This window comes from Antechinus flavipes, chromosome 6, assembly GCF_016432865.1.
Source record: "Antechinus flavipes isolate AdamAnt ecotype Samford, QLD, Australia chromosome 6, AdamAnt_v2, whole genome shotgun sequence".
NCBI classification, from domain to species: domain Eukaryota; kingdom Metazoa; phylum Chordata; class Mammalia; order Dasyuromorphia; family Dasyuridae; genus Antechinus; species Antechinus flavipes.
This window is the reverse complement of record NC_067403.1, coordinates 169,536,251-169,562,800: the sequence shown is the minus strand read 5'-3', so window position 1 is coordinate 169,562,800 and position 26,550 is coordinate 169,536,251. Positions and strand designations below refer to the sequence as shown.

General features: G+C 35.6%; 1 protein-coding gene across 1 annotated transcript in view; it reads left to right on the top strand.

Moving 5' to 3' along the window:
* Nucleotides 1-26,550, top strand: part of SLC4A4 (solute carrier family 4 member 4) — a 350,270-nt gene that overhangs the window by 279,973 nt on the left and 43,747 nt on the right. Inside the window, 3 exon segments of the mRNA XM_051964746.1 lie at nt 1,971-2,038; nt 16,292-16,352; nt 16,355-16,482. Coding sequence (XP_051820706.1) covers nt 1,971-2,038; nt 16,292-16,352; nt 16,355-16,482 — 257 coding nt within the window.

The following is a 26,550-nucleotide window of genomic DNA, read 5'->3' as shown; positions in this document are numbered from 1 at the left end:
AAACTGGAATCTAAAATCTCCCACCTCTGAGAGCAGATAGATCTTGTTGGTTCTCTGGTTTAAAAGAACTGTGTCAAGTAAAAGGGAGGACAGATGAAGGTTTCTGGAGTTCTCCATGTTCTCATTTATTCCAGAGTGCTTTTTAAGGATCATTGATTTAGAACTAGAAGGCATTGTAAAGATTACCAAGACTGACCCCTGATTTTCCAGAATTGAGGCACAGAGAGATGTAAGTGATTTCCCTGCACTGTTAGTAAGTGGAATCTGAGGTGGAATTTGAACCCAAGTCTTCTGACAACAGAGTGATTAAGTTGAGATTGTATGTATGAAATCCTTTGTAAATTTAACTCCATAAATATAAGGTTTTGTTATTAGTTTTGTTATATCCAATCAAATAAAAGGGAAAGTTAAAAAAGTTTGAACCCCCAAATCAGAAAATAAATAATTGTGATGAACAAGACATTACAATCTAAAGAGCAACTGAATTGTGGGACCATCAGAAAAATATGCAGACTTATGATACCAACTCTCAATTATATGACATTTTTGGGTTTTCACATCCTTACACAATAGTGATGCGGTAGCAAATCAGAGGACCCAAGTTCAAATCCTGGCTTTGATAATGGGAAAGTCATTTAATCTGCTTGGGCCTGTTATCTGTTAGAATAAGTGGGTCTTATGGATCTATACATGTGCTCCTGTGAGGCAGGTACTACAAAGTAATTTATCCCCATTTAACAGATGAGGAAATTGAGACCCTACAAAAGAAGAAATTTATTCTTAAATCAAGTTTGATAAAGTGGCCAAAACTGCTAATTTGATCTTAGGTTACATTGAGAGAAAAGAGTGTCAAGTCTCGGGAGGTGATAATTCTGCTATTTTGTGCCCTAGTTAGACTATATCTCTATTGTTTTCATATCTGATTGCTATATTGTAGGAAGAATATTGTTTCAAGTGGAGCAGTCTACAGAAGGATAACCAGGAAGGCCTTAGGTTCATAACATATGAAAATCTGTTGAAGGGTATGGAGGAGAGCAGATTCAGGAGGGACTTGCTTAATTAAGAGTATTTGAAAAACTGTGTCTGTGTAGAAAGGTGGGTAGAGGAAGGAGGTGAGAAGAGGGTTGTTCTAATGGCCCCAGAGGGTATAATTATAAGCCATGGGTGTTGTTGTTGGACCAAGAATCAAGAAAGAGCTTCTTAATAATCACAGCTATCTAGGACTGCCTCAGGAGGGGACTAGTTACTCCTCATTAGACATGGATGAACAAAGATTGGATATCACATGTGAGTTACGTTACAGAGAGGATTGTTGTTTAGATCTGGATGAGACTATATAGTCTCTGAAGTCCTGGACAATTCATGGATTTCAGCATTGTAGAGCTCTCAGTTATTGTCTTTTAGGTTCTAGATGTGTGTGTGTGTGTGTGTGTGTGTGTGTGTGTGTGTGTGTGTACGTGTGTGAAAGAGAGAGGGGAGAGAGAGAGAGGAAGGAAAGAGGAAAGAAAGAGAAGAAGAGACAGAGAGAAATAGAGAGACAGAAAGATGGAAACAGAGGAGAGAGAGAAAAAAAGGGAAAGAAGAAAGGAGGGGAAACAAAGACAGAGACAGAAGAGAGAGGGGAGAGAGAATGTTTGTATTTTATCTGAACCCCTAATACAATGAAATGTTGACTCTACCTTTTTATTTCAATTACTACCATTCTGTCTTTCTAAAAAGAATCATCATAGAACAACATAGCAACAAGAGATATTCCAAAACTGATCTGCCTGAGAAAAGAAATTTAATGAAACTTAATTGAATTGAAAACTGACCCTTAATTTTGTTGCAATTGGAGAAACCTAATTATAAAAAAAAACAAAACAAAACAAAAAAAAAAACTACTGCCTCTTTTTTTTTTACATATTAAATTGTGATTTTCATTTGTCTTTCTGGTGTGTATGGTTTCAAATTTCTCTCTTGTCTTGCAGCTAACATGTCAACTTTTGATGATGTGACCTTCACCCCCACAGATATAGCAATACCTTCTACTGCAATGGTGAGTGACAAATGGTCTTGATATCATCTGCCAACATTGCTGTGTTTGGGATGTGGACATATCACTCACCTCAAAACACTTCTGATATCACCACAAAAGAAATAGGGTCTAATGTGGAAGGACTTTCTTTCACCTCCTCGTTTTTTTTCCTTTCAAGTGGAGTAAATATTGACTCTGACAATGTTTTCCAGGGATCTGTTTCCCCATGACTTGCTCCTCCTGTGAATAATGACCTTAGGATCTTTTCACATGGCAACTGGTCTGATTTTGCAAGTGTGAGAGTGGTGGAGCTGACTCTCCTCCCAACCACAGTTCAGAATTCTGTTTTGAATAGTATCTTTGGGAGGTTGGTGGGAGCAGAACCCCCCTCCCTGGTGACGAGGGACCAATGACTCTTTCACAAGATGGTTTTTTCCCATGGCTTGTAACCAAGGAGCAAAAGGGAACTTGAACTGAGACTTTTCAAAAAGACTGCTTTTCATGGAACATCTCTCACTGGAAGGAGACTTTTGTTTTAGAGTTTACCCCTCTGTGGGGTAGCAGAAAGCTCTATTTCAGCCTCTCAATTATGTCCGTTCTACACAAAACATGACCTATTACCATAGCACCAGCTCCCTAGTCTTCATGGCAACAGCACTCAGAATATCTTAAATTGACTCAATGCCCATCTCTTAGGAGTTTAAAACACTATGGAGATTGGTCGGTTGTGGTCCTTCGTTCTGGAAGAGGATATCACTGTGTTAGAGTTGAGTTACAGTGTGTCTGACTGTGACTGGTCAGAGCAATATGAACTGGGAATTCTTTGCCACAGTTGGACACAAATAGTCCCTATGAACATTTGGGGTGGACTGGCTAACTTTGTGCATCTCTCTTTTCTTTTGAGCTAATTCAGTTCAACTTTGCTCCCACCTTCTCTGATGAGGGCTCCCTATGTTGGGCAGTTCTGTGCCGGCATCATATATTCAATTCCAGAGTTTTTAAGAGGGACCTTGAGAATGTCCTCGTATCGCTTTTTCTGATCACCTTGTCCAGTGTGAGTTCTCCATGAAATAGTTTTTTAGGCAAGCTCAGAGATATTATATAATGAAGATCCACACCATCCTTCTCAATTCTCTTCTTCCTCTTCCTTTGACTTTTGATTTTCTTTGATTTTTTTCTAAGTGTTTGATTGAAGGAGGAAGTAAGAGGGGAAGGGCAGTGACCCATTATAGAAATTAGACTGTAGGTCAAGCATAAGAAATAATGAGCTCAGTGATCTTAGAAAACCATGGAAAGACTTGCATGAAATAAGGAAAAGCAAAACGATCAGAAACATGAGAACATTATATATAAAAAGAGCAAAATTGTTTTAAGAACAACTTTGAGTGGCTTAGTCATTTTGACTATAATAAGTATCCAAATTAACTCACCAGATATTTAAATGCTTGTAATGTGCCAGTCACTGTGATAAACTCTGAGGATACAATGAAAAGCAAAAAAGTAGCCCCTGCTTTCTAGGAACTGTCAGTCAAATTATGCAAACAAGTATATGCAGATAAGATGTATACATACATATAATTTGGCTTCTGACACTTACCAGCTGTGTAAGTCACTTAACACTTTGCCTCAGTTTCCTCATCTGTAAAATGAGAATAATAGCATCTATCTCCTAGGGTTGTGGTGAGAATCGGTTAAGATAATTGTAAAATGCTTACCTCATAAACACTATATAAATGTTAATGATGATGATGATGATGATGATTATCATCACTGCATAGACACACATGATAAATGAAAGATTGATAGCAGGGGAAAGACAAATACATTAAGGCAAATCAGGAGAAACTTCTAGTAGAAGGTATGATCTTGGCTGAAACTTGAAGGAAACCCGGGAGGCTAGAAGACAGAGAAACCCTCTTAATTTTAGTTTACCTCTCTTTTCTGAGTATTTCTTCTTTCTCTTAAATGTTGCTTGTTTATATATATGTATATATGTATATATATACACATACATACATTAGACTGTTCCTAAAAGGCAAGAACTAACTGTTTTTTTACCTTTTTTCTATCTCCCAGTGCTTAACACAATGTCTGGTGCATTTTTGTTTGTTGTTCAGTTGTTTTTTAAACTTTGTACAATTCTTCTTGATCCCATTTGAGGTTTCTTGGCAAAGGTACTGAAATGGTTTGCCATTTCTTCTCCAAGTCATTTTATGGGTGAGGAAACTGAGGCAAGCAAAGTTAAGTGACTTGCACAGAATCACACAGTCAGTAAATGTCTGAGGCTGGATTTAGGTGCTTAATAAATATTTACTGAATCACCAAGAAGAAGAAGCAATTTCATTTGTGGGGGATAGCCAGTGAAAATTCATGGTCAAGAGTGGGATGTCTTGTGTGAAGAACAGCGAAGACCACCATATTATTTGATCATTCCTTCCTTTCTCTGAAGTCCATGCTTCTGTTTGCTGAGTCCTTAGCCTGGAACACCATTTCTTGAGGGAACCCCAACCACACTGACTTCACTCTTAGCTTGATTTTTGCTCTGGACTTATACACTTCTTTGCCTTTCTCCCAAGCTGTCATCCACTGGTCCCCTTTTCCCTGGATGTCCAGATTCTCTTTATGAATTTATGTGTTATCTTTCCCCCAGGAGACTCTAAGTTCTTTGAAGACAAGGACCATTCCTTGTATCCATACCCTTAGCCTTTGGGAGAATGTCTGGTTCATAGTAAGCACTTAATAAATATTTTATCTTCCTTAGAATTGGAAAGGACCTCAGGGATTTGATCTAATGCAGTAATCTCACTTTGCAGATAAGGAAACTTAAACCTGCAGAGGGTTAAATGCCTTGCCTGAAATGAATGGAATCTTCCAGAACCAAGACTAAAATCCAGATCCCCTGTCATCTCAAGAGACAGACATAGACACACAGACACATAGACAGACAGAGAGAGCGATAGGGAGAGAGAGAAAAGGAAGGGAGGGAGAAAGGGAGAAAGGGAAGGAGAGAGAGAGAGAGAGAGAGAGAGAGAGAGAGAGAGAGAGAGAGAGAAGGAAGGAAGGAAGGAAGGAAGGAAGGGAAGGAGATAGAAAAAGAGAGAAAGAAAGGAGGAAGGAGGAAAGAGGGGGGAGTGAGGAAGAGACAGGAGATGAAAGACAAGAAAGGAAAAGGAATCATAATTAAAATTTAAAATTTAGCCAAAAATGGACATGATACCATGCTTGAAATGTTGAGTAGGGATGGAAGGAGAGAAAGGGAACAGACTAACATAACTGAAAGCTATAGGGTCCCTGATTTTGATTAACTCTCTGTGCTTAGGACTTTTTTTTCTTTTGATCACTATCCTCTCTGCCCTGCTAACCTACAACCCAGGATTGGTTACCTGACTTTCCTTAAAACAAAATCACATTGGCTGAATTCATGAAAAGTTTCTGTGTCCTGACCTCTCCTGGATCTCACTGACTCATAGTAGTCATTTTATGTCTCTTGTTGACTACCATTTTCCCCACCGTGGTTATTCTTTTTTTCTCCAAGTTCCATGTCCTCATTTCTTTCCTGACTCTCAGGAATGACTTCTTCTGTCTCTTTATTGGGAAAATTGTGGCCAATTGTTAGGAACTTTATCATCTCCCCCCTTCTACTCTTCTTGATGTCCTCATCTGTTTTTCCTTCCTTCCCTCCAGATTCAGAGGAAGGCATGCTTTGACCTCTCTGCCTTGCAACCTTTTCTCCTTCCATTTTCTCCATGACCTTATTTCACAAAGGTTGCATCCTTTCTCTGATATCTTTCTTTTTTCTCTAACTCCTTTCTCTCTGCCTATAAATATATTCTGGTGTCCCCATGCCAGAAATATATTTCTTGGTCCCTCCATGAGATCCTCTTCTATTTCCTTCTTTTCCTTATCAAACTTTATTGTCTCATGTTTCTTTACTACCTATGCATTTCTCAATTCCCTACAGTCTGATTCCCATCCCCAACAAAAAAAATTGAAGCATCTGATGTCATTTTTTTCCAGTTCTCATCCTTCTGGACTTGGGGTGGTCCATGTTTGATACTTTTGATCTATTCCGTCCTATGTTTTTCTGCACTCTCCTGATTCTCATAGTCTGTTTCTTTTGCTGTTGCCTCATCTGTTTTCAACTCCCTTAAGCAGAGATGAACTTGACCCTCTTTTTCTTTCCATTCCCTCCCTGGTGATCTTAACTACACTCGGTTTCTGTTATCACCCTTTATCAGATAACTCCTGAATCATATTTCTACCTCCACCTTTCCCTTAGAATCCTAGGACTGGAATTTTAACCACCTGCTAGATGTCTCCACCAAGATATTGTACCAGTAAACCCTACTCAAATGTTTCAAACTAAGTCATTGGCTTTACCTCAAAACATGCCCCTTTCTCTAAATTTTGTTTTTTTTTTTCAGTTTATTTTTCTGACACAACTATCCTTTTACTCTTCCAGACTCATAACCTTAGAGTCATCTTTGACCCTTTGATTTTTTTAGACCTCTTAGATCTTTCCCTTTACATTATCTAATCAGTTGCCCAGTCCTATCTCATTGATTCCACCTTGGCACTATTTCTCATATAGAGTCTTGATTCTCTTCTCACTATAAGCACACAAGTTTGGCTTTTCCCATCCCATGAACTTTTGTAATAACCTTCTAATTGCTCTCCCTCCTTCTGGTCTATTCTTTCCCCAACTCTCTGTCACAAAAGTACTGTTTACAAAATTAAATTTTATTTAAAATTTTTAATTTAATATTTTTAATTTTTCCTTAGTCACATGGAAAAAAATTTACATTGGTTTATAAAACTTGGAATTCTAGATTTTCTCCCTTATTCCCACCCCAGTTTCCCATTAAGAAAGCACTGTGAAGTTATACAAAATATTTCCATAAAAGTCACATTGTGAAAAAAAATGTAGAACTCCCTCCCTAAGAAAACAAAAAACAAAAACCAAGAAAAAGAGAGAGAGAAACAGAGAGGGGGTGGGGAGGAAGCATGCTTCAATCTGTATTCAAACCCCATCATTTCTTTCTCTGAGTATGGATAATTTTCATCACAAGTCCTTCAGAGTAGTCATGGATCACTATACTGCTGAGAACAGCAATAGTATAGCTGAGAATAGCTGTCATTCACAGCTGATCATCCCAAAACATTGCTACTACTTTGCACACAGTACACTTGACTTTGCTTGAGTTTATGAAGGATTTTCCAGGTTTTTCTGAGATCCTCCAGCTCAGCATTAAATTTTATTTTTTAAATTATTAAACAATTACTTTTTTTCCTCCCAAATCCCTTATTCCTGTGGCCAGGGGAAGGGGGGGGGGGGAAAAGTTAAACAATACCTTATAACAATTAAGCAGAGTTAAGCAAATTACCAAATTACCATGTCCTAAAATGTATGCCATGCCATATTCTGGGTCTTAAATATATCACTTCTATGTCAGGAGAGCCATGTTTCACCTGTAGTCCTCCAGAATCACAGTGATTTCATTGATCTGATTTCTGAAATCTTTCAAGAGTATTCATTTTTACAATATTAAAGTTACAATATAAATGTCTCTTCTTTTTGATCACTTCACTCTGCATTAGTTCATATGAGTCTTCCCAGGTTTCTTGGAAATAATCTATTTCTTGCCACACTATAGTATCCTATGACATTACTATGTCATATTTTCTCTAAGCTATTTCTCAATTGATGGGTACTGTCCTAGGTTTTAGTTCTTTGCTACCTCAAAAAATATGCTATGAATATCTTTGTGCATATGTGTATGCTTTTTCTCTTTCTTTGATCTCCTTATTGTTTAGTCTATTAAGAATATCACTGGATCAAAGGGTATGTACAATTTAGTGACTCTTGTTATCTTTCCAATACACTGGTATAATAATTATATTAAAAAACCTCCAGTGGTTCCCTATTGCCAGCAAAATAATATTTTAAAAATTGATAATCTATAAATATAACTATTTCTATCTGTATGTCTATCTATCATCTAACTCTATCTATTGGTCATCTATCTATCTATATCTATTTATCTTTCTAACTCTCTATCCCTGATTCTGTTGTTGAATTAGCATATTTGGTCTATTCATTTCATTCATAACTGCATTTGAGGTTTCCTTGACAAAGATACTGGAATGATTTGCTATTTCCCTCTCCAGCTCCATTTTCAGTGTCTTTAGTCCCACTTTGTTCCTTTGTCTACAGTAGACTTCTGCTCCTAGGTGAAGATTTTTAGAAAGAAGTATTCTCTTCTTTCTCCTCCGAACTATGAGACCTGAGGGATGTGGGTCTCCTAGCTTAGGATTCATTCTAAGAACTCCCAGTGCTATCCTCCCATGGAGGGACCGTCCAACCAGATTAATGTTATAAATCTAAAGAACTGTATGAATTCCTAAGTTTGGTGAGTTTCCCTAGAGAAGAGAGAGGATTGTATTGACTGTCTCAGGGTTCAGTTGAAAGTTGTTTACTTCTTACATAAATAAGTCTGCATTCATTTTTTGTGTGAGTGCTTATGTGAGGCAAATGCCCTTTCCCATTGCTTCAAAGATTCAAAAATGAGGCAGATTAAAATTGTGCAAGGGCTAACTGGATGAGAACAAAAGTAGTTGAATTTGGAGGTTTCAGAGGAATGCTTAGGTTGAGTGGGGGGAGAGGAGAGATTTTATTGAGAAGTTCTAAAGTTAGATTCTGATCCATGTAATGAGTTTCAGTTTGGTCCCACTGGTTACATTCTGCAGTTCCTTACTTCCTTCTCACTTTCTCCTCCTTCCTCACTTCTCTAAGGTGCTACTTCCTTCATTAAGCCTGCCCTGACCCTCCCCCAAATGAAACTAATCTTTCCCTTCTTGAATTTCTTATAATCCTTTTTCCTAATCTTTTTACATTTTAAACAGTCTTCCTTGTAATATATATGTATGTGTATGTACATATAATATGTGTGTATGTGTCTATGCATATGTATATACACATATACAATATATATATATGTTTGTCTCTTTCTTTCTTTCTTTCTTTCTTTCTTCCTTCCTTCCTTCCTTCCTTCCTTCCTTCCTTCCTTTCTTCCTTTCTTTCTCTTTCTCTCTTTCTTTCTTTCTTTCTTTCTTTCTTTCTTTCTTCTCTTTCTTTCTTTCTTTCTTTCATTCTTTCTTTTTTTTTTTTGATTGATAATATTATTTATTTATTTATTTATTTATTTTAATATATAAATTTTATTTTATTTAATAATAACTTCGCATTGACAGAATCCATGCCAGGATAATTCTTTCATTCTTTCTTATCTCTTTTTTCTTTCTCTCTCTTTCTTTCTCTCTTTCTCTTTCTTTTTTTTTTCCTCTCTCTTTCTCTCTCTTTCTCTTTTTTTGTGTGTGAAGCCAATTGGAGTTGAGTCACTCAGCTGTTCCAGCTAGCTTCCCTTACAGTAACTTTTATGTTTATTTTAAACAGTATCTTTGTGTCTTAATTTTAGATTGCAACTGTAATATATAATGTGAGTGCTGTAATAGTGGAGATTGAAATATACATAGTCCTAATATGCTTGCATATTGCCTCTCTTAAGCCTTTGTAAGCAGCATGCCATTGTATATTTTATCCAGCAAGGGACCCTAAGATTTAAGTTGCCCACCAGCTGGTGCTCCCCTCAAGCCACCAATCCAGCAGCTGTAGTTCCTTAGTACATGTATAGATCTATTATTTCAAAATCTGCAGTAACCCCTTTGGCCACTAGAGGCCATTCAGTCTGCAGCTGGCTTAATTAGTGGAAAGCATCACCAGCTGAGTTTTTATTCTTATTGTAACCTCTCATTGATTTGAATACTTAATAGCTTCCCCTAGTCCCAAAGTGAGGCTGATAATTCAAAGACATAGTAGGGGAGAGGGGGGCAGGGCTAGCAAAGCTATGGTTTCAAGTTGGCTATGTCTGTTGGGTCCAAAATTTATTGGATTACATGGAACATTATTCAAAATATTTAAAAATATGAAACCCATTGCTCTAGAGTTTTACTTTATTGCTAGACTCTGGTCTTGATTTTCATATTCAGAAGACTCAGACCCTTACATAATATTATGATCATATATTTTATTGAAAATAGCAAAAAACGAAAGAGAAAAAAAAAACTCCTATAAGGACCTAGCTCCTAAACCATTTCCTGCTTACCCTACGGTTTCTTTGAGAATAGTGAGATGTATATCCCTCATCTAGCTCATGGAAAAGGGATAATGATATGGGTAAGGGTCTAGGGTCTCGTTCTGGGTTGTAGTCTGCACCAAGAGCAGAGAGTGAGACTGTCTTGCCTTTATGCACCAGCTCAATAAGAATCCCAGCAGCTGTCAGTCACAGGACTCAGAATTGGAATGGATTCCTTCTGCATTTCAGAGCTCTGGCAGTCTCAGATGGCCAGCCACTATCTCTAATGGAAGCCTGAGAATCTCATCTGATAACTAGCAGTGGCTGCTGCTTACTTCCCATGATTTGTGTGGCAGTTAACAATCTCAAGGGCAGAGGAAGGAAGAGAATATCAGTGAATTCTGCAAACTAACATCTGAATCTCATCTTCCCTCTCTTATCACATGTCTGTCTGCCCATTTTAAACACATGCTCCCCAGTACTGTGATCATCAGAACCACTCTCTCTGTGTTTCTTTCTCCCCACATTATCATCTTCATCCTAAGCCTAAGGGGAAAAATTCAAGTAGATAAGCGTACTATTGCTGCTGACATAAACTAGCTGTATGATTTTAGGGAACTCTCTAAAACTAAAAGTTGCAGAGTGCTAATCTGCATTGGTAGGAGTGTTTCCTCACTGGGAGGGCTATTTCTTCTTAATCTTAGTGCTTACTCTCTGAGACTATTCCCAGTTTATCCTGTATATATATATATATCTTGTTTGATTGTCTTTTTTCTTTCAAATCACATGTAAAAACAATTTTTAACATTCATTTTTAAAAATTATGAGCTCTAAATTCTTTTCCTCCTCCCTTTATTCCCTTATTAAGAAGGCAGGCAATTTCATATAGGTTATATATTTGCAGTCATGCAAAACATATCTTCACATTAGTAATGCTGAAACGCAAATTAACCAAAAAGGAAAAAAAAAACAAGAAAAGTAAAGAAAGTAAATAAAAGTTTGCTTCAATCTGCATTCAGATTCCACAAGTTCTTTGTCTAGAGATGAATAGCAGTTTTTATTCATAAGCCCTTTACAATTGTTTTGGATCATTGTGTTGAGCAGAATAACTAAGTCTTTCACAGTGGATCATACAATGTTGCTGTTGCCGTGTGTGTATAGTGGACTCCTGGTTCTGCTCATTTTACTTTATATCAGTTAATATCTTTCCAAGATTTTCTGAAAGCATTCTGCTCATCAATTTTTGTAACATAATCACACATCACAACTTGTTCAGTCATTCCCCAATTTCCAATTGTCACTACAAAAAGAGCTGCTACAAATACTTTTGTCAATATAGGACATTTTCCTTTTTCCTTCTCTTTCTTTGGGATATGGACCTAGAAGTGGTATTGCTGGGTGAAAGGATACGCATGATTTTATAGCCCTTTGGGCATAATTCCAAATTGCTCTTGAGAATGGTTAGATGAGTTCACAATTCTACCAGTAAAATGTCAGTGTCCTAATTTTCCTACATCCCCGCTAACATATTTTGTTTCCCTTTTCTGTCGTATAAACTAATCAGATAGATGTGAGTGATACTCAAGAGTTACTTTAATTTGCATTTTTCTAACCAGTTGTTTAGAGCATTTTTATATGACTATAGTTTTTTATTTCTTTGTCTGAAAATTGTGTGTTCATAATCTTTGACCATTTATAATTTGGGTAATGCTTGCCAAAAAGACTATTTTATAAAGAACTCACACAGGACAAGTGCTCATTGGTGATCAGAAAAAGTGATACAAAGACACTCTCAAGGTTTTTCTTAAGAACTTTAGAATTGATTGCTTGACATGGGAGACACTGACCAAGAACTTTCTAATATGGCATATCCTCATTAGCAAAGATATTGTGCTCTGTAAGCCAAGCAGAATTGAAGTACCTGAAAAGAAATACGAGATGTGTAAAGTTAAAACCCCAAATGTTCATATGACTTATTTATGTCTGACTTGTGCAGAGCATTCTGAATTCATCTTGGTCTGATTAACCATAATTGGACACACTATAACTTGACTAACATAGTGATGCCATTTTGATCCTCTTTGAGAACAAAGGACAACCAATCAACCAAATGACTTGCATTTTTATAAATTTAACTCAGTTTTTTCTATATTTGAGAAATGAAGAGAACTTGCATAGAACACTATTCCCCCCCATTTATCCTATCTCTCTCTCTCTCTCTCTTTCTCTCTCTCTCTCTCTCTCTCTCTCTCTCTCTCTCTCTTCTCTCTCTCTCTCTCTCTCTCTCTCTGTCTGTCTCTCTGTCTCTCTCTCTTTCCCTTTCCCCTTTCACCTTATCTTTCCTCAAAAGTGTTTTGCTTTTGACCACAGCCTCCCCCAATCCAATATTCAATTTATTAGTTCCCCACACTTCTCTTATCCCCTTCCCTTATCCCCTTCCCCTCCTACTATCTTGTAGGGTAAAATAGATTTCTATATTCAACTGTATTTGTATGTTATTCTTTCTTTGAGCCAATTCCAATTAGATTAAGGTTCACATGCTTCCTTTCACCTGCCTTACATTTCCTTCCACTGTAAAAACTCTTTTATGCCTTTTATATGAGATAATTTACTCCATTCTCCTTCTCCCTTCCTCCTTTTCCCAATGTATCCCTCTTTCTCACCCTTGATTTTATTTTTTTAGATAATCATCTCATCATATTAAATGTATATTCCTTCTAACTACTCTAATAATGAGAAAACTATTAGGAGTTACAAGTATCATGTCCATGTGTAGTAGTATAAATAGGCTAACCCTACAGAATCCTTTATGATTTCACTTTACTGTTTAAAAGTTTTTGTTTTCCTTGAGTATTATGTTTGAAAGTTAAATTTTCTGTTTAGCATGGATCTTTTCATCAGGAATACTCAAAAATCCTGTTTCTTTAAATATCATTCCCCCCCCCCCCCAAGGATTATATTTGGTTTTACTGGGTAGGTGATTCTTGGTTGTAATCCTAGCTCCTTTTGCCTTCCAAGATATCACATCCAAAACCCTCTGGTCCTTTAATGTAGAAACTGCTAAATCTTGTGTTATTTTGATTGTGGCTCTATAATACTTGAATTGTTTCTGTTTGGCCACTTTCTTTACCTGGGAGCTCTAGAAATTGGAGTATAATATTCCCCAGGTTTTCATTTAGGGATCTCTTTCAGGAGGTAATTGGTAGATACTTTCAATTTTTATTCTATTCTCTGGTTCTAGAATACTGGGGCAGTTTTCCATGATAATTTTTTGAAAAAATGATGTCTAGGATCTTTTTTTACATCATGGCTTTCAGGTAGTCCAGATATTCTTAAATTATTTCTCTTGATGTATTTTCATTGTCAGTTATTTTCCTGATAAGATATTTCACATTTTGTTCCATTTTTTCATTCTTTTTATTTTGTTTTATTGTTTCATAATGTCTCATAGAATTATTAGCTTCCATTTGGCCAATTTTAATTTTAATTTTCTTCAGTGAGCTTTTGTTCCTCCTTTTCCATTTGGAAAATTCTCCTTTTTAAGGCCTTCTCTTCACTGGGTTTTCTGCCTCATTTGCCATTTGACCTATTTTTTAAAGGTATTTTCTTTAGTGTTTTTTGTATCCCTCTCCTACAAAACTGTTGATCTTTTTTCATGATTTTCTTTCATCACTGCCATTTCTCTTTCCAGTTTTTCTCTCTCTCTCTTATTTGATTTTGGAAATTCTTTTTGAGCTCCTCTAAGAATTCATTGTGGTCCTGATACCAATTTACATTTTTCTTTAAGGTTTTGGATGTAGCAGTTTTGATTTTGTTGTCTTTTTCCGAGTTTGTGTTTTGATCTTCCTTGTCATCATAGTAACTTTCTGCATTCATATTTTTCCTTCCTTCCTTCCTTCCTTCTTTCCTTCCTTCCTTCTTTCCTTCCTTCCTTCCTTTTCTTCCTTCCCTTTCTTCCTCCCTCCCTCCCTTCCTTCCTTCTTTTCTTTCTTGATTTTAAACTATTGTCCCAAGCTTCAGGTATTTTATGTTACTGTTTTCACAGCTAGTTATAGAAGTCTTCTAAGCTTTCATTTCTTTCAAGATGGTATCATGTAAGGAGAGGTATGGTTATTACTCTCCTGGCCTATGCTCTCTTTACCACTCTGAAACTGTGACTAAGGTCTGTAATTTCCTTCTGATCAGTTGTCCAACCTCTTTATTCTCTGTAAACTGAGTCCTCTGGAAGCTCCCTCTGTTGCTGATCCTGTCACCCCCAAGGCCTCACTTCTATGTTGTCTTAGGCAGGAAATTTTTTTCAACTTGTCTTTTTGTCCCCTCTGCCACACAAATATTAATTTTGGAGTGTTATAGTAATGTTTTTTGGAGGAGAGTTTGGGAGAACCCAGGCAAGTCCCTGCCTTTACTCCACCATCTTGACTCCTTGATACAACTATTTAGTCCATATATCATCCTTAAAAGGCAAAAAGAAAGCTTAGCTTGTGTATGGGTATGTATGGGGTTTGTTGATGATGTTAGAAGTGAGAGTTAAAATTATAGCGCACTTTTGCTGATTTAAAAATATTAAAATTTTGCTGATTAAAATATGTGTTGATGGTAGATTAATATTTCAAAATCAAACATTTTGCCTTTTAAATGAAGGAAAATCTTGACCTTAATAGTGGAAAAAGATACCTGAAGAAAATCTATATTCAGCAATCTCACATACAAAGTATGATTAATCACCTATCAAAACTAAAGGTTCTGATTATGCAATTCAGTTGTTTACAAATTTGTGGAGAAATGATGTTATAAAAATCTGCATTCTATTTTTACTAAAGTTAGCTAGTTTTAATATATTACTCAAACCAGTATTAGTGTTTTATGGTGACTTAATCCTCTCACCCTATATATCACAAGAGTTCTGTAAGCAGTCACCAGTATTAATGATATGTTTGGTATGGGAAAGGATTCCCTTGCTTCTAAGGAGCAAAGGAAACATCCTCATATAAAAAGCATTTTTCCATGACCACATATGCAAAATATTTAACCTTAAAAGAAATTAATGAACAAATTTTTCTTTAAAAATTGAAAATGCACCCCCATCACGCTGAGATAGTAACACCAATTTATCTAAAGGTCAGACATTTGACAGCTTGAGCTCTTTAGACAACAGCTGGGAACCTGGAGATAAAGAAGAAATTTATTTAAGAGGCAACAATAACTCCTAGTATGGGAGGGCCAGAGGAGTTAATTATCACTATTTAAACTTTGAAACAAATATTTTCATACTACTATCTCTGTTTTCTTTATGGATTAAAAAAAATCTTCCAGTATATTGAACGGACACTCTTGGGCAAATTCATTGGGGGATGTGGACAAAAGTAACCTAGGATGAGCAAGCAGGTTTGGGAAGTGATTTTCAGCAATGAAAGGAATGTCTAAATCAATGAGATTACAAACTATTTTGTGCATTATTGAGTAATAGTAATTGTGAATTTTACTAATAACTACCTCAAATTATCAGGAAAAAAAGTTCATTTGCTTTCAATATTGACTAATTTAGAAACAAGAGACCATAAAAACAGGTAAAAGACTAAGGATTCATTCCTAAATTGCTAATATAGTTTGATTTTTCTAGAGAATAATATCTTCAAAAATTTAGGTGCTGAAGGGTTACTCTTAAATTATTTGGAAAATTCACTTATCAAAATGCATTAGCCTCATAATGTGTAACTATATTTTAGGTTTTCAGTCTACTAATTAGCAATCAGGGTTGCAGAATACATGTTTTGTGTCTGTAACACTGGTAGCTTAATTAAGAACAGATGAAAACTTTGATAGAATCCATTTTTTAAAAAAAAAGAAGAATAATAAATCTCTCTTGGAACAACAAAAAGGGAAAAGAACTCAGATATTCAAAGGCTGAGGATGTCTCTGTCTGTTCCAGTTCAGCTGGAAACTTGGTGGTTTGTTTCTTTTAAGGAAACATAACTATAGCATGTTGACTAAACAATGCATTAAATCTGTTTCAAAGGATGGATTTACCTTAAGTACTTTGAAAAAACTTAACTATGTTTTCAGTAGCATTAGATTGTCATGGATTGATGAATGCAAGTTTCTATGTTTCACATATTTTTAAATTTTGTTTTTTTCTCTTTAGCCTCATAATGCAACCATTGACTGGTCATCTTTGTCCAAGAAGGAGTGTTTGAAATATGGTGGGAGCTCGTGGGCAACAGCTGTAAATATGTTCCTGATATCACGCTCATGTCCTTTATCCTCTTTCTCGGTACATATACATGTTCTATGGCCCTGAAGAAGTTCAAAACCAGCCGCTATTTTCCTACTATGGTGAGTTTCTTAGTATTTAAAAGTAGTTCGGGAAGGTCCATTTTGAAAAAATACCCCTCATCAAAACTCTCCTCCTCACAGGTATGACTGTAAATTTAAGTAGAATAATAAGTGCACTTAAACACCATCTGAAAACCGAAGATAAGTTTTATGTCTTTTTTTTTGTGTGTGTGTGTTAATTCCAAAGTAACCAGAGTTTGAATCTTTTTTTTCCTGTCAGTTGTTACATGTATAGTAAGTCATTTCATTTCTAGCCCTCAATTCCTAATCTAAAATAAGGGGGTTTGGACCAGATGATCTTGAAGTTCCTTTTTTAGCTACAGCTATGATGGAGCTTTTTAATGGCCCTACCCTGAAGATATAATGGCCATAATTATATATAAGCATTTATATTTGGGTAGGTATATTTATTGTTGTTGCTCAGTTATTTCACTTGTGTCTGATTCTTTATGACCTCATTTGGGGTTTTCCATTTTGGTTTGCCATTTCCTTCTCCAACTCATTTTGAGGAAAATTGAGGCAAATAGGATTAAGTGATTTGCCTAGAGCATACAGATCATAAGTGTCTGAGGCCAGATTTGAACTCAGAAAATGAGTCTTCTTGATTTCAGGTCTGGCTCTCTGTGCACTATGGCATCACCTATAATTTGTGTGTATGTGTTTATATAACACACACACACACACACACACACATACACACACACACATAATAGTTATTTGCTCAGGCCTTCTAGTTCTTACTGTATATTCCTGGATAAATTAGGAAGCAGCAATGCTATTTATGAGAGAAGAGCAAACTAAGTTTATTGTAGCCCTTCATGATCATTTTTTCCCATAAAAAACAGAATTAAAATTAGTAGCTCTTCATTGCCATTTTTCTATATAAAATACAATTAAAATAATTTTTTACTTCTAAATTCCACTTACCAAAGTGTAAAATGCTATCTTTCTCAGATCATTTTGAGAAGATCTAATTCTTATTTCATCAATGATCTTTTCTGTAAAATTCTGTGTATACATTTTAAGAAATCCTTGCATCTGGCTTGTATCTAAAAATGAAATGAAGAGAGCGTATAAGAGCTGAGTAATGCATAAGGAAATTCTTTTGCCTTATAGGAACATCACACAGTAGTTCACATATAAACTCAAGTATTTAGTCCTTTTTGTAATATGGAAAATGAAGGACAGGGAAGATGGTTAGCTGTTCTGTACTCACTTGTAAATAGGTGATCATGGGCAAAAGAAAGGAGCAAAAGTGGGCTAGTCTAATTCTCCATCAATTCTAGTTGGAAGAGTTTAGGATTCTATAATTTGGAGTCCAGTAGAGGCCCTACAGTTCAAATTGCTTCTACTAGAAGGTAACTTCTTCAGAATAAGGAGTATATGAAAATTCTTGTCCTCTCATAAAAAGGGCACCAATTTTTTTTTTGTTGTTGTTGTTGCTTACACTATGTGTTAATCAAAATCCTGAGTGGACACTTTTCTTGGAGTATCAGACTTCAAAAACATTTTCAGGGAATTGTTTATGAAACAATCTGATTTAAAATCAAAGATCTGAACTGAAACCTTTCTTGAGGTAATTTTCAAAGATGCAAAAAGACCTGAGTTCAAATCCTAACTCAGATATTTAATGGCTTTGCAGCACTGAGCAAGTCATGTTACCTCTATGTGCCTCAGTTTCCTAATCTGTAAAATAAAGAACTTAGACTTGATGAACTCCAAGGGCCCCTTCCAGCTTTAAGTCTATGAACCTTTAATTTTTATGTTCTTGTCCTTGTAGACTCTTCTTTTAGCCTCTTTTGGGGGAACTTTTAATTTATTTGGGCATACCACCTAGCTCTTTAATTTTTCCTTTCCTTCTTGAAGGAGTCCTTTTTTATTAAACGTAATAGAACAAGTGCTTTCTGAAATATGAGTAACTATCTCATGGGCATCCTTAAGATCTGCTGAAATATTGCATTTTTAATCAATTTAAGAGAACTTTTTTTTGAGCTATGTGTGCAGAGATGATGCAACTCCCAAGTTGCTAATAGCTCTGCAGATTTCTAAAATTTCTCCTACTTTGTTAGACCAAGGTCATTTTCCAGCCAGATATAACTGCCACACACAAAGGGAAGGGCAGGTAACAAAAGTCATTGCCCTGATGATGTTTCAGATGTCCTGGTTGCTCTGGGTAGAGTATTGCCAGAATCACCAGCCTCTGATCTGGGAAAAAATAGATGATTGCAAGGGATAATTTCCAAATGTGGTATAGTATTTAACATTTTTCTTTAAGGAATGTCAATACATTCAATACCAACATCTTCCTGAAAAATTAATATGTGATAAATAAAAAACAGGCATTAGAAGTGAGATGGAGACTGAAGCTGTTCTTTTATTGGTTCAGATGCTCTAACAATGTAGATTTGTAACTTGGATTGTTAGAGAGTTATCTAGGATACTAGGAGTTAAGGGATTTTTCCAGAGTCTTATCCAGTGTGTGTCAAAATTAGGACATAAGTCCAAGCATTCCTGTTTTTAACACCCCTTCTCTATGGACTATACTGTGCTGCCTATTTTGTTAGAGATAGGAGGAAGAATGGTATATACCAAAAATTTTTTCTAATTGATGTTGTTCCCATTTGGCAAGATGTATTTCTTGAGGAGATTTTTGTGATCACTACAAACCACTGGGACAGAAAAAAAAAATAGAGGAGGAATTCAGGTTACAAATCCTGATACAGTGTTGATACAGTAGCTTGGTTCAGTAGTAATGGGAAATTTGAACCCCCCCCCCCCCCAGATGTGTCAGAGCTCTCTCTCAGCTCAAAATACAGCAGCTACCAACTTTTTTCTTTCCTTAATAGTAACTTCATCCTTCATAAAGCAGAAGAACCAAGGAGTTCTATTTTGGCTCTGATTCTTACCAACTGGGACGAACCAATTTTGGGAAGAAAATGATGAGACCCTTGGGGGGGGAAAAGCTTATTGCTTCCTAGAGTTTGTGATAGAGATTTTGTTGTTCATTCTTTATTTTTGAAGAGAACCAAAATGACAACACAAGGTGATGTTTTGACTTGTATATGAGCAGGATTTAAGACCTGTGGAAAGTCATCAGCTTTGCTCTTCTTCAGAGTTATCAGTCAAGACAGAATTCAAAATAACTGGTGATGGTCCTGTATGCAGTGGGTAACTTTGACATTTCTAAATTAATGTCAAATTTTGAGGGTCATCCCATTCCAGATTGATATTTTTGTGATGGTAAATTAGTTCATCTTTTGTCTCAGTTCTTACTTTGCTTTTAGGGATACAGGAAGAAAGGGAATCTGGGCATAATTGGATATACATTCTAGATTTTGAAGGGTTCAAAAGAAACATATTAAATTCTACATGGATTAAATTCTACAAGAGAATTTAGTGAGAGTGTGGAGGCATGGACAGAAACTCAAGAATGGCATTCCAAAGATATAAGAAGAATCATCTATGAAAAAAAGGGAGGGGGCAGTTGTCTGAAGAGGCTGATGTATATATACAAAGAACCCACCAACTGACTTCTATTGGTGAAAGATATTTACAGAAAAAAATGGAAGCCAGGGAAAATGAGATGAGACAATAACTGTTCATCGACAAAATCCTTTTTATTCTTCTCTTGCTATTGTTTTCTCTGCCAAAGGGGAATGAATCATCTTTAGACTGGAAAGAACAGAACAGAAATGACTGATGGGGAGTCGATTTCCTAAGTAATTAAGGAGATAGTAAAAGAACACCTAACCAGCCTTGATAAATATGCTTCCTTCCACAAATGAAACTGAGCGATGAGATTGTTAAAAATCACTCTCCATAAAATATGAAAAATCACCTACAGAAAAGTCCTGGAGTAGTTTTAAGCATTAATAACCATTAATGTTCCAAGACTTTTGGAATATTCTGTAAAACAGGAGAAGTGCTTTATGACTAGAACAGTACAATAATAGTTAACACTTAATATTTATAAAGTGCTTTATGCTTTGTAAAACACTTTAAAAATATTATCTCATTTAATCTACCCAACAACCACAAGTTTGATTTTGATTCTCAGTAAAATTCTGAAATGTTAGGAGATATGATCAATAAAGAAACTTCTCATTTGTATGAAGTTGCTGTTTCTCTAAAGGGAAAGAGCTTCAATTTAGGCCTATGATTAAGTCTGGTGTTAGTTTTCTAGAGACATCCCTTCGTCCTTTCTGCTAGTGTGGTCCTCTCATTTATGTAGAAAACTCATTCAGAATGCAAATAAACAAATAAATAAATAAATAAATAAACAAACAAACAAACAAATAAATAAATAAATAAATGAATGAATCAGCACATCTTTAACTTGAGGGAGAAAAACTATTATAAAAGTATAGATAAAAAAAACTGTCAAGGAATTCCTTTTTTAATGATTTTTCAAGTCCTCCTTCCAGCTGGGAAGAACTACTTCAGCTGCCTTGCTGATGAGGAGCTACATGTAAATGGAGATAATAAGCATTGTATACTCCTCCAAGGCAGCTAAGTGGTACAGTAGATAAAGTGCCAGGTCTGAAGCCAAGAAGACTAATCTTCATGAGTTCCAGTCTGACTGTGGATATTTAGTAGCTGCATGGCTGTGGGCAAGTCACTTAATCCTGTTTGCCTCAGTTTCCTTTTCTGTAAAATGAGTTGGAAGGAAAAAAATGGCAGATTACTACAATATCACTACCAAGAAAACCCATATAGGGTAACAAAGAGTGAACTGACCCATTGCATTATTGTTATCATTATTAATTGTATTTCATATTTCTTTTAAAATAAGGTAATATAATGGTTATAATTATCATTGCAAGGAGCCCAAAACATACAACTTTTTATGCAAACACTCATCTATCATATTACTTGGAATATAACACCAAGAATAGGGGAAGAATATAAGAGAAAAAAGCTCTTTAGCAAAGTTTGACATCATAAATGAATATAATATTTATTGATTGCTCACAGGTTGCGTTATACTGCATTAGTCACTTACATCAGCATTCCCTCCAGTGAGAACAACTCCGGAGGCGAAATATTCTTTTGTCGCGGTTAATTTAGCAACAGCAGTAATTCTGCAAAGTGAAAACAGAATGCTCTCTTGGGTTTCAGGAAGATTAAAATCACTTCTCCCCCTCAAAGATTAATTGGCTTCTCATTGTTGTTATCTCCTATTGTGGCTATTTCAATAATTAATACTGTAGCATCCCTTGTGAAGTGTGTGATTATAATGGGTTTTTTTAAGTTGTTGTTTTCTAAGCAATGAGGGATAGATTATGGTTCTCTGAGAGCCCTTTTCCAGCTCACTCTTGCTTTTAGACTTTGTTTTGGCATTTTTGATGATTATGTAAACTGGCTGTTCCTATCCTGATTCACTTAAATATCTCCCAATTAATTCTGCAAGGAATGAGGATTTCTCCTCAACTCTCCATTTTCCTTCTTATCTCCAAAAAGAAATGGGGGGTGAAGGGAAAAACCTTTTGAACTGGGGCAGTCATTCCATTCAGCATATACTTTTGAGGATTTTTTTTGCGATTTTTTTGTTTTGTTTTGTATTTTTTAAAATAAAAATTTTAAATTAAATTAAACATTTTAAAATAAAGTTGACATCCTCTCTTTTAAGGACTTTGGCTAAATAGGTGGAGGATAACATATGCTCCAACAACTGGTTAATCACCATATTTGCATTTTTGTTTTCTATTAAAAACAAATCTATGCCCAAACAAATAAACAAAAAACCCCTCACTCACTCCTCTTGGGTTATATGCTGTGTTGCCTCTGCCAACAGAAGTGGAAAGTTAGTCATTGGCAGATTAATGAAAAGTGAGCCAGAACATGTCCATGGGCTATCACAAGCAATGATATTGGGCTACACTTGTTTGATGTTCCTCAAGAGAGAGCAGACAACTTTATTTTTTATTTATTTATTTTTTTAATATTTTATTTTATTTTATTTAATAATAACTTTATATTGACAGAATCCATTCCAGGGTAATTTTTTTACAACATTATCCTTGCACTCGTTTCTGTTCCTATTTTTCCCCTCCCTCCCTCCACCCCCTCCTCTAGATGGCAAGCAGTCCTATATATGTTAGATATGTTGCAATATATCCTAGATACAATATATGTTTGCAGAACTGAACAGTTCTCTTGTTGCACAGGGAGAATTGGATTCAGAAGATAGAAATAACCCGGGAAGAAAAACAAAAATGCAGATATTCACATTCGTTTCCCAGTGTTCTTTCTTTGGGTGTAGCTGCTTCTGTCCATCATTTATCAATTGAAACTCAGTTAGGTCTCTTTGTCAAAGAAATCCACTTCCATCAGAATACATCCTCATACAATATCGTTGTCGAAGTGTATAATGATCTCCTGGTTCTGCTCATTTCACTTAGCATCAGTTCATGTAAGTCTCTCCAAGCCTCTCTGTATTCCTCCTGCTGGTCATTTCTTACAGAACAATAATATTCCATAACATTCATATACCACAATTTACCCAGCCATTCTCCAATTGATGGGCATCCATTCAATTTCCAGTTTCTAGCCACTACAAACAGGGCTGCTACAAACATTTTGGCACATACAGGTCCCTTTCCCTTCTTTAGTGTTTCTTTGGGATATAAGCCCAATAGAAACACTGCTGGATCAAAGGGTATGCACAGTTTGATAACTTTTTGGGCATAATTCCAGATTGCTCTCCAGAATGGTTGGATTCGTTCACAACTCCACCAACAATGTATCAGTGTTCCAGTTTTCCTGCATCCCCTCCAACATTCATCATTATTTTTTCCTGTCATCTTAGCCAATCTGACAGGTGTGTAGTGATATCTCAGAGTTGTCTTAATTTGCATTTCTCTGATCAATAATGATTTGGAACACTCTTTCATATGAGTAGTAATAGTTTCGATTTCATCATCTGAAAATTGTCTTTTCCTATCCTTTGACCAAATGGTCAATTGGAGAATGGCTTGATTTCTTATAAATTAGAGTCAGTTCTCTATATATTTTGGAAATAAGGCCTTTATCAGAACCTTTAACTGTGAAGATGTTTTCCCAGTTTGTTGCTTCCCTTCTAATCTTGTTTGCATTAGTTTTGTTTGTACAAAGGCTTTTTAATTTGATGTAATCAAAATTTTCTATTTTGTGATCAGTAATGGTCTTTAGTTCATCTTTGGTCACAAATTTCTTTCTCCTCCACAAGTCTGAGAGATAAACTATTCTATGTTTCTCTAATTTATTTATAATCTCATTCTTTATGCCTAGATCATGGACCCATTTTGATCTTATCTTGGTATATGGTGTTAAGTGTGGGTCCATGCCTAATTTCGAGCAGACAACTTTAAGGGAGCAGGTTTTCTCATGAATAGACTGGTACTTCTAGTCGCTGCCAGAAGCCAGTGATTGGGGAATAGAGACCTCAGGATCTCTTAAGAGATTTAGATTTGATTTGATTTCTATATATTTTAAAATTATATTTCCTTTAGATTTTAAGGTAGATCAAATTTGATAGATTTCAATGGGGTGCACAGAAAGAATTAGAAGCTTGTATCTTACCTTAGATTTTTATTTTTTGTTAGCCTCTTGGTCAGTCATTTAATCTTTATTTTTCTCATGTGCAAAATGGGGATATTGGAGTTGATGGCCTCCATAGCGCCTATCAACTATATATCTATGATCTTGTAATAATTTTCTATTACTAAACTTGTTCAAAACAAAATGAGTTCTCAGAGAAAATCTTATGTAAGAAGTCAAGTTTCAGGATGTTTATCTTCACTTTCTTGGAGGACACTTTAGGGAGGAATTTTTGACATATATTTTATAAATGCAAATTTAAAAAACCACCTCCTGTGCACTTCTTCTTATTTGTCCTAATTGATGAATTTTGATCTAGACTTTGTAGGGGTCTGGAAAAAAATCTATTTAATTTCCATATGAGCTTAGCCTCAACCTATTATTATAGGAGTGAGAGTTTAAGCAAAAATATTCCCTATTCTGCAAGACTGTGCAAAATAAATAAATAGAATTAAATAATTGGAAATAAAAGGAATAAAAATGAAAGTACATGACAGAAAAATATTTCCAAAGCTATAACTTTTAATGAGACATAAAGAGAGGCAGTGTGGTATAATGGATAGAGAATGGCTCTTTGAGAACCAGGAAAGCCAGGGAAATTAGGCGTTCTGACATATTCTAGTTGTGTGACTCTAGGAAATTCACTTAGAATCTTTGCTCTAGAGTTAGTTCCCTACAATCTTACACTAATGAAAATCACAACCTATTTAGAACTAAGAATGGGATATCATTTGGGGCATGTGACAAAAAGATGAAGTGGTTTATTTTGATTTCCAAGCATTGTTTCTCCATGTAAATAATAGTCCTACAGAAGAATAAAATACCTCTCTCAGAAATATATCTAATGAAGCAGCTGTGTTATCTATCTTTTAAATGTTTTACATAAACCTAATTTAGTCCAAATTGGTAGAAAAAGGAGACAAGTCTATGACACAAAGATTGATAACTGAGGGTCAATGTGGAAGTCATTTCTGGAGGCAGCTCCAAATGCTGCTTAAGTAGGCTTTCGAGGTCATTAAATCTGATAACAGGTATGTCTGAAGGACTTATCTAGGCTCCTGGATGTTTCCCCTTACGGTTCTCAAATTCTGTCTACTGATATGTAGAACATTTCTTTGATCATTCAGTATGTAATGGAATATTATTGTTCTATAAGAAATGATGAGCAGGCTGATTTCAGGAAAGCCTGGAAGGACTTACATGAACTGATGCTGAGGGAAGTGAGCAGAATCAGGAAAACTTTGTACACAGTAATAGCAAGATTATGTTATGATCAACTATGACAGAGTTAGCACTTCATAGCAATAGTGATTTAAGACAATTCCAATAGACTCTGGATAGAAAATGCCATCCACATCCAAAGAGAGAACCATGGAGACTGAATGAGGAAAAGAAACACACTTGTTTGCTTTTCCTTTTCTGTGCTTTTTCCTTTTTGTTTTTGTCTTCCTGAGCTCAAATTTGGTCTGAGACATTTGTTAGCTGTGTGATACTGGACAAGTCACTTAACTCTGTTTGCCTCAATTTCCTCATCTTTTAAATGAGCAGGAGAAGAAAATGGCAAACTGCTCCAGTATTTTTGCCAAGATAACTACAAAATGAATCAAACACAATTGAAACGACTAAACAATGAAAAATTAGGATTCTTTTCATTCTTCATCCAAATTACTTTGAATTATTTAATACTTAATTATATTGAACACATTTTCTCTATCAGTACAATATAAGCTCCTTGAATATCCGGGACTATTTTATTTTTGTTTTGGTGTTCTTGGCACTTAACTTAGTACCTGGCACATAGTTGGTACTTAATAAATGCTTGTTGAATTGCATGCTTTTAATCACAAGAAAAATGCATATTGATTATAGCACTTTTATGCTGTGCAGAACATCTTTCTTAAAATGATGTGGTTTTATTAGCTTCCTTTCTCAGATAAGAAATCTGAGTCCTGAAAAGTTACATGACTGGTCAATGATCGTACATTTAGTAATGTGTGAATCAGAATTCAAACTGAAGTTTTTAGATTCCATATCCAATACACTTTTTTTTTATTCCATGTTGCTTCTCACAAGACTAGGGGTTGGCTAATTTTTTTTTTACTGATCCGTAAAAAGAGTTTGTATGATAAATGAGATAAATCTAGAACAAGATTGAATGCCACATTAAAAATATATCTTTTTATCTGACAGGAAACAGGTATCCCTTAAAAGTTTTTGATGGGAGATTGAGGTGATTAGACCCATGTATTAGCAAAATTATTTTGCCAGCAATGTGAAGAATAAATTGATAGGAGACAGAGGACATAGAGAGTTATTATATTTATCCATAAAAAAAGACCTTGGTTAGAGTAGTGGGGGTGGAAAATGGGAAACAGATGGGAGATATTGCTAGAATAGAAATCAACATCACTTAACATGGAAGAAGGGAATGAAAAAAGTAGGAAGATCCTAAGTAGACTCCCAGATCATGAGCCTAGGTAATTGGTGCAT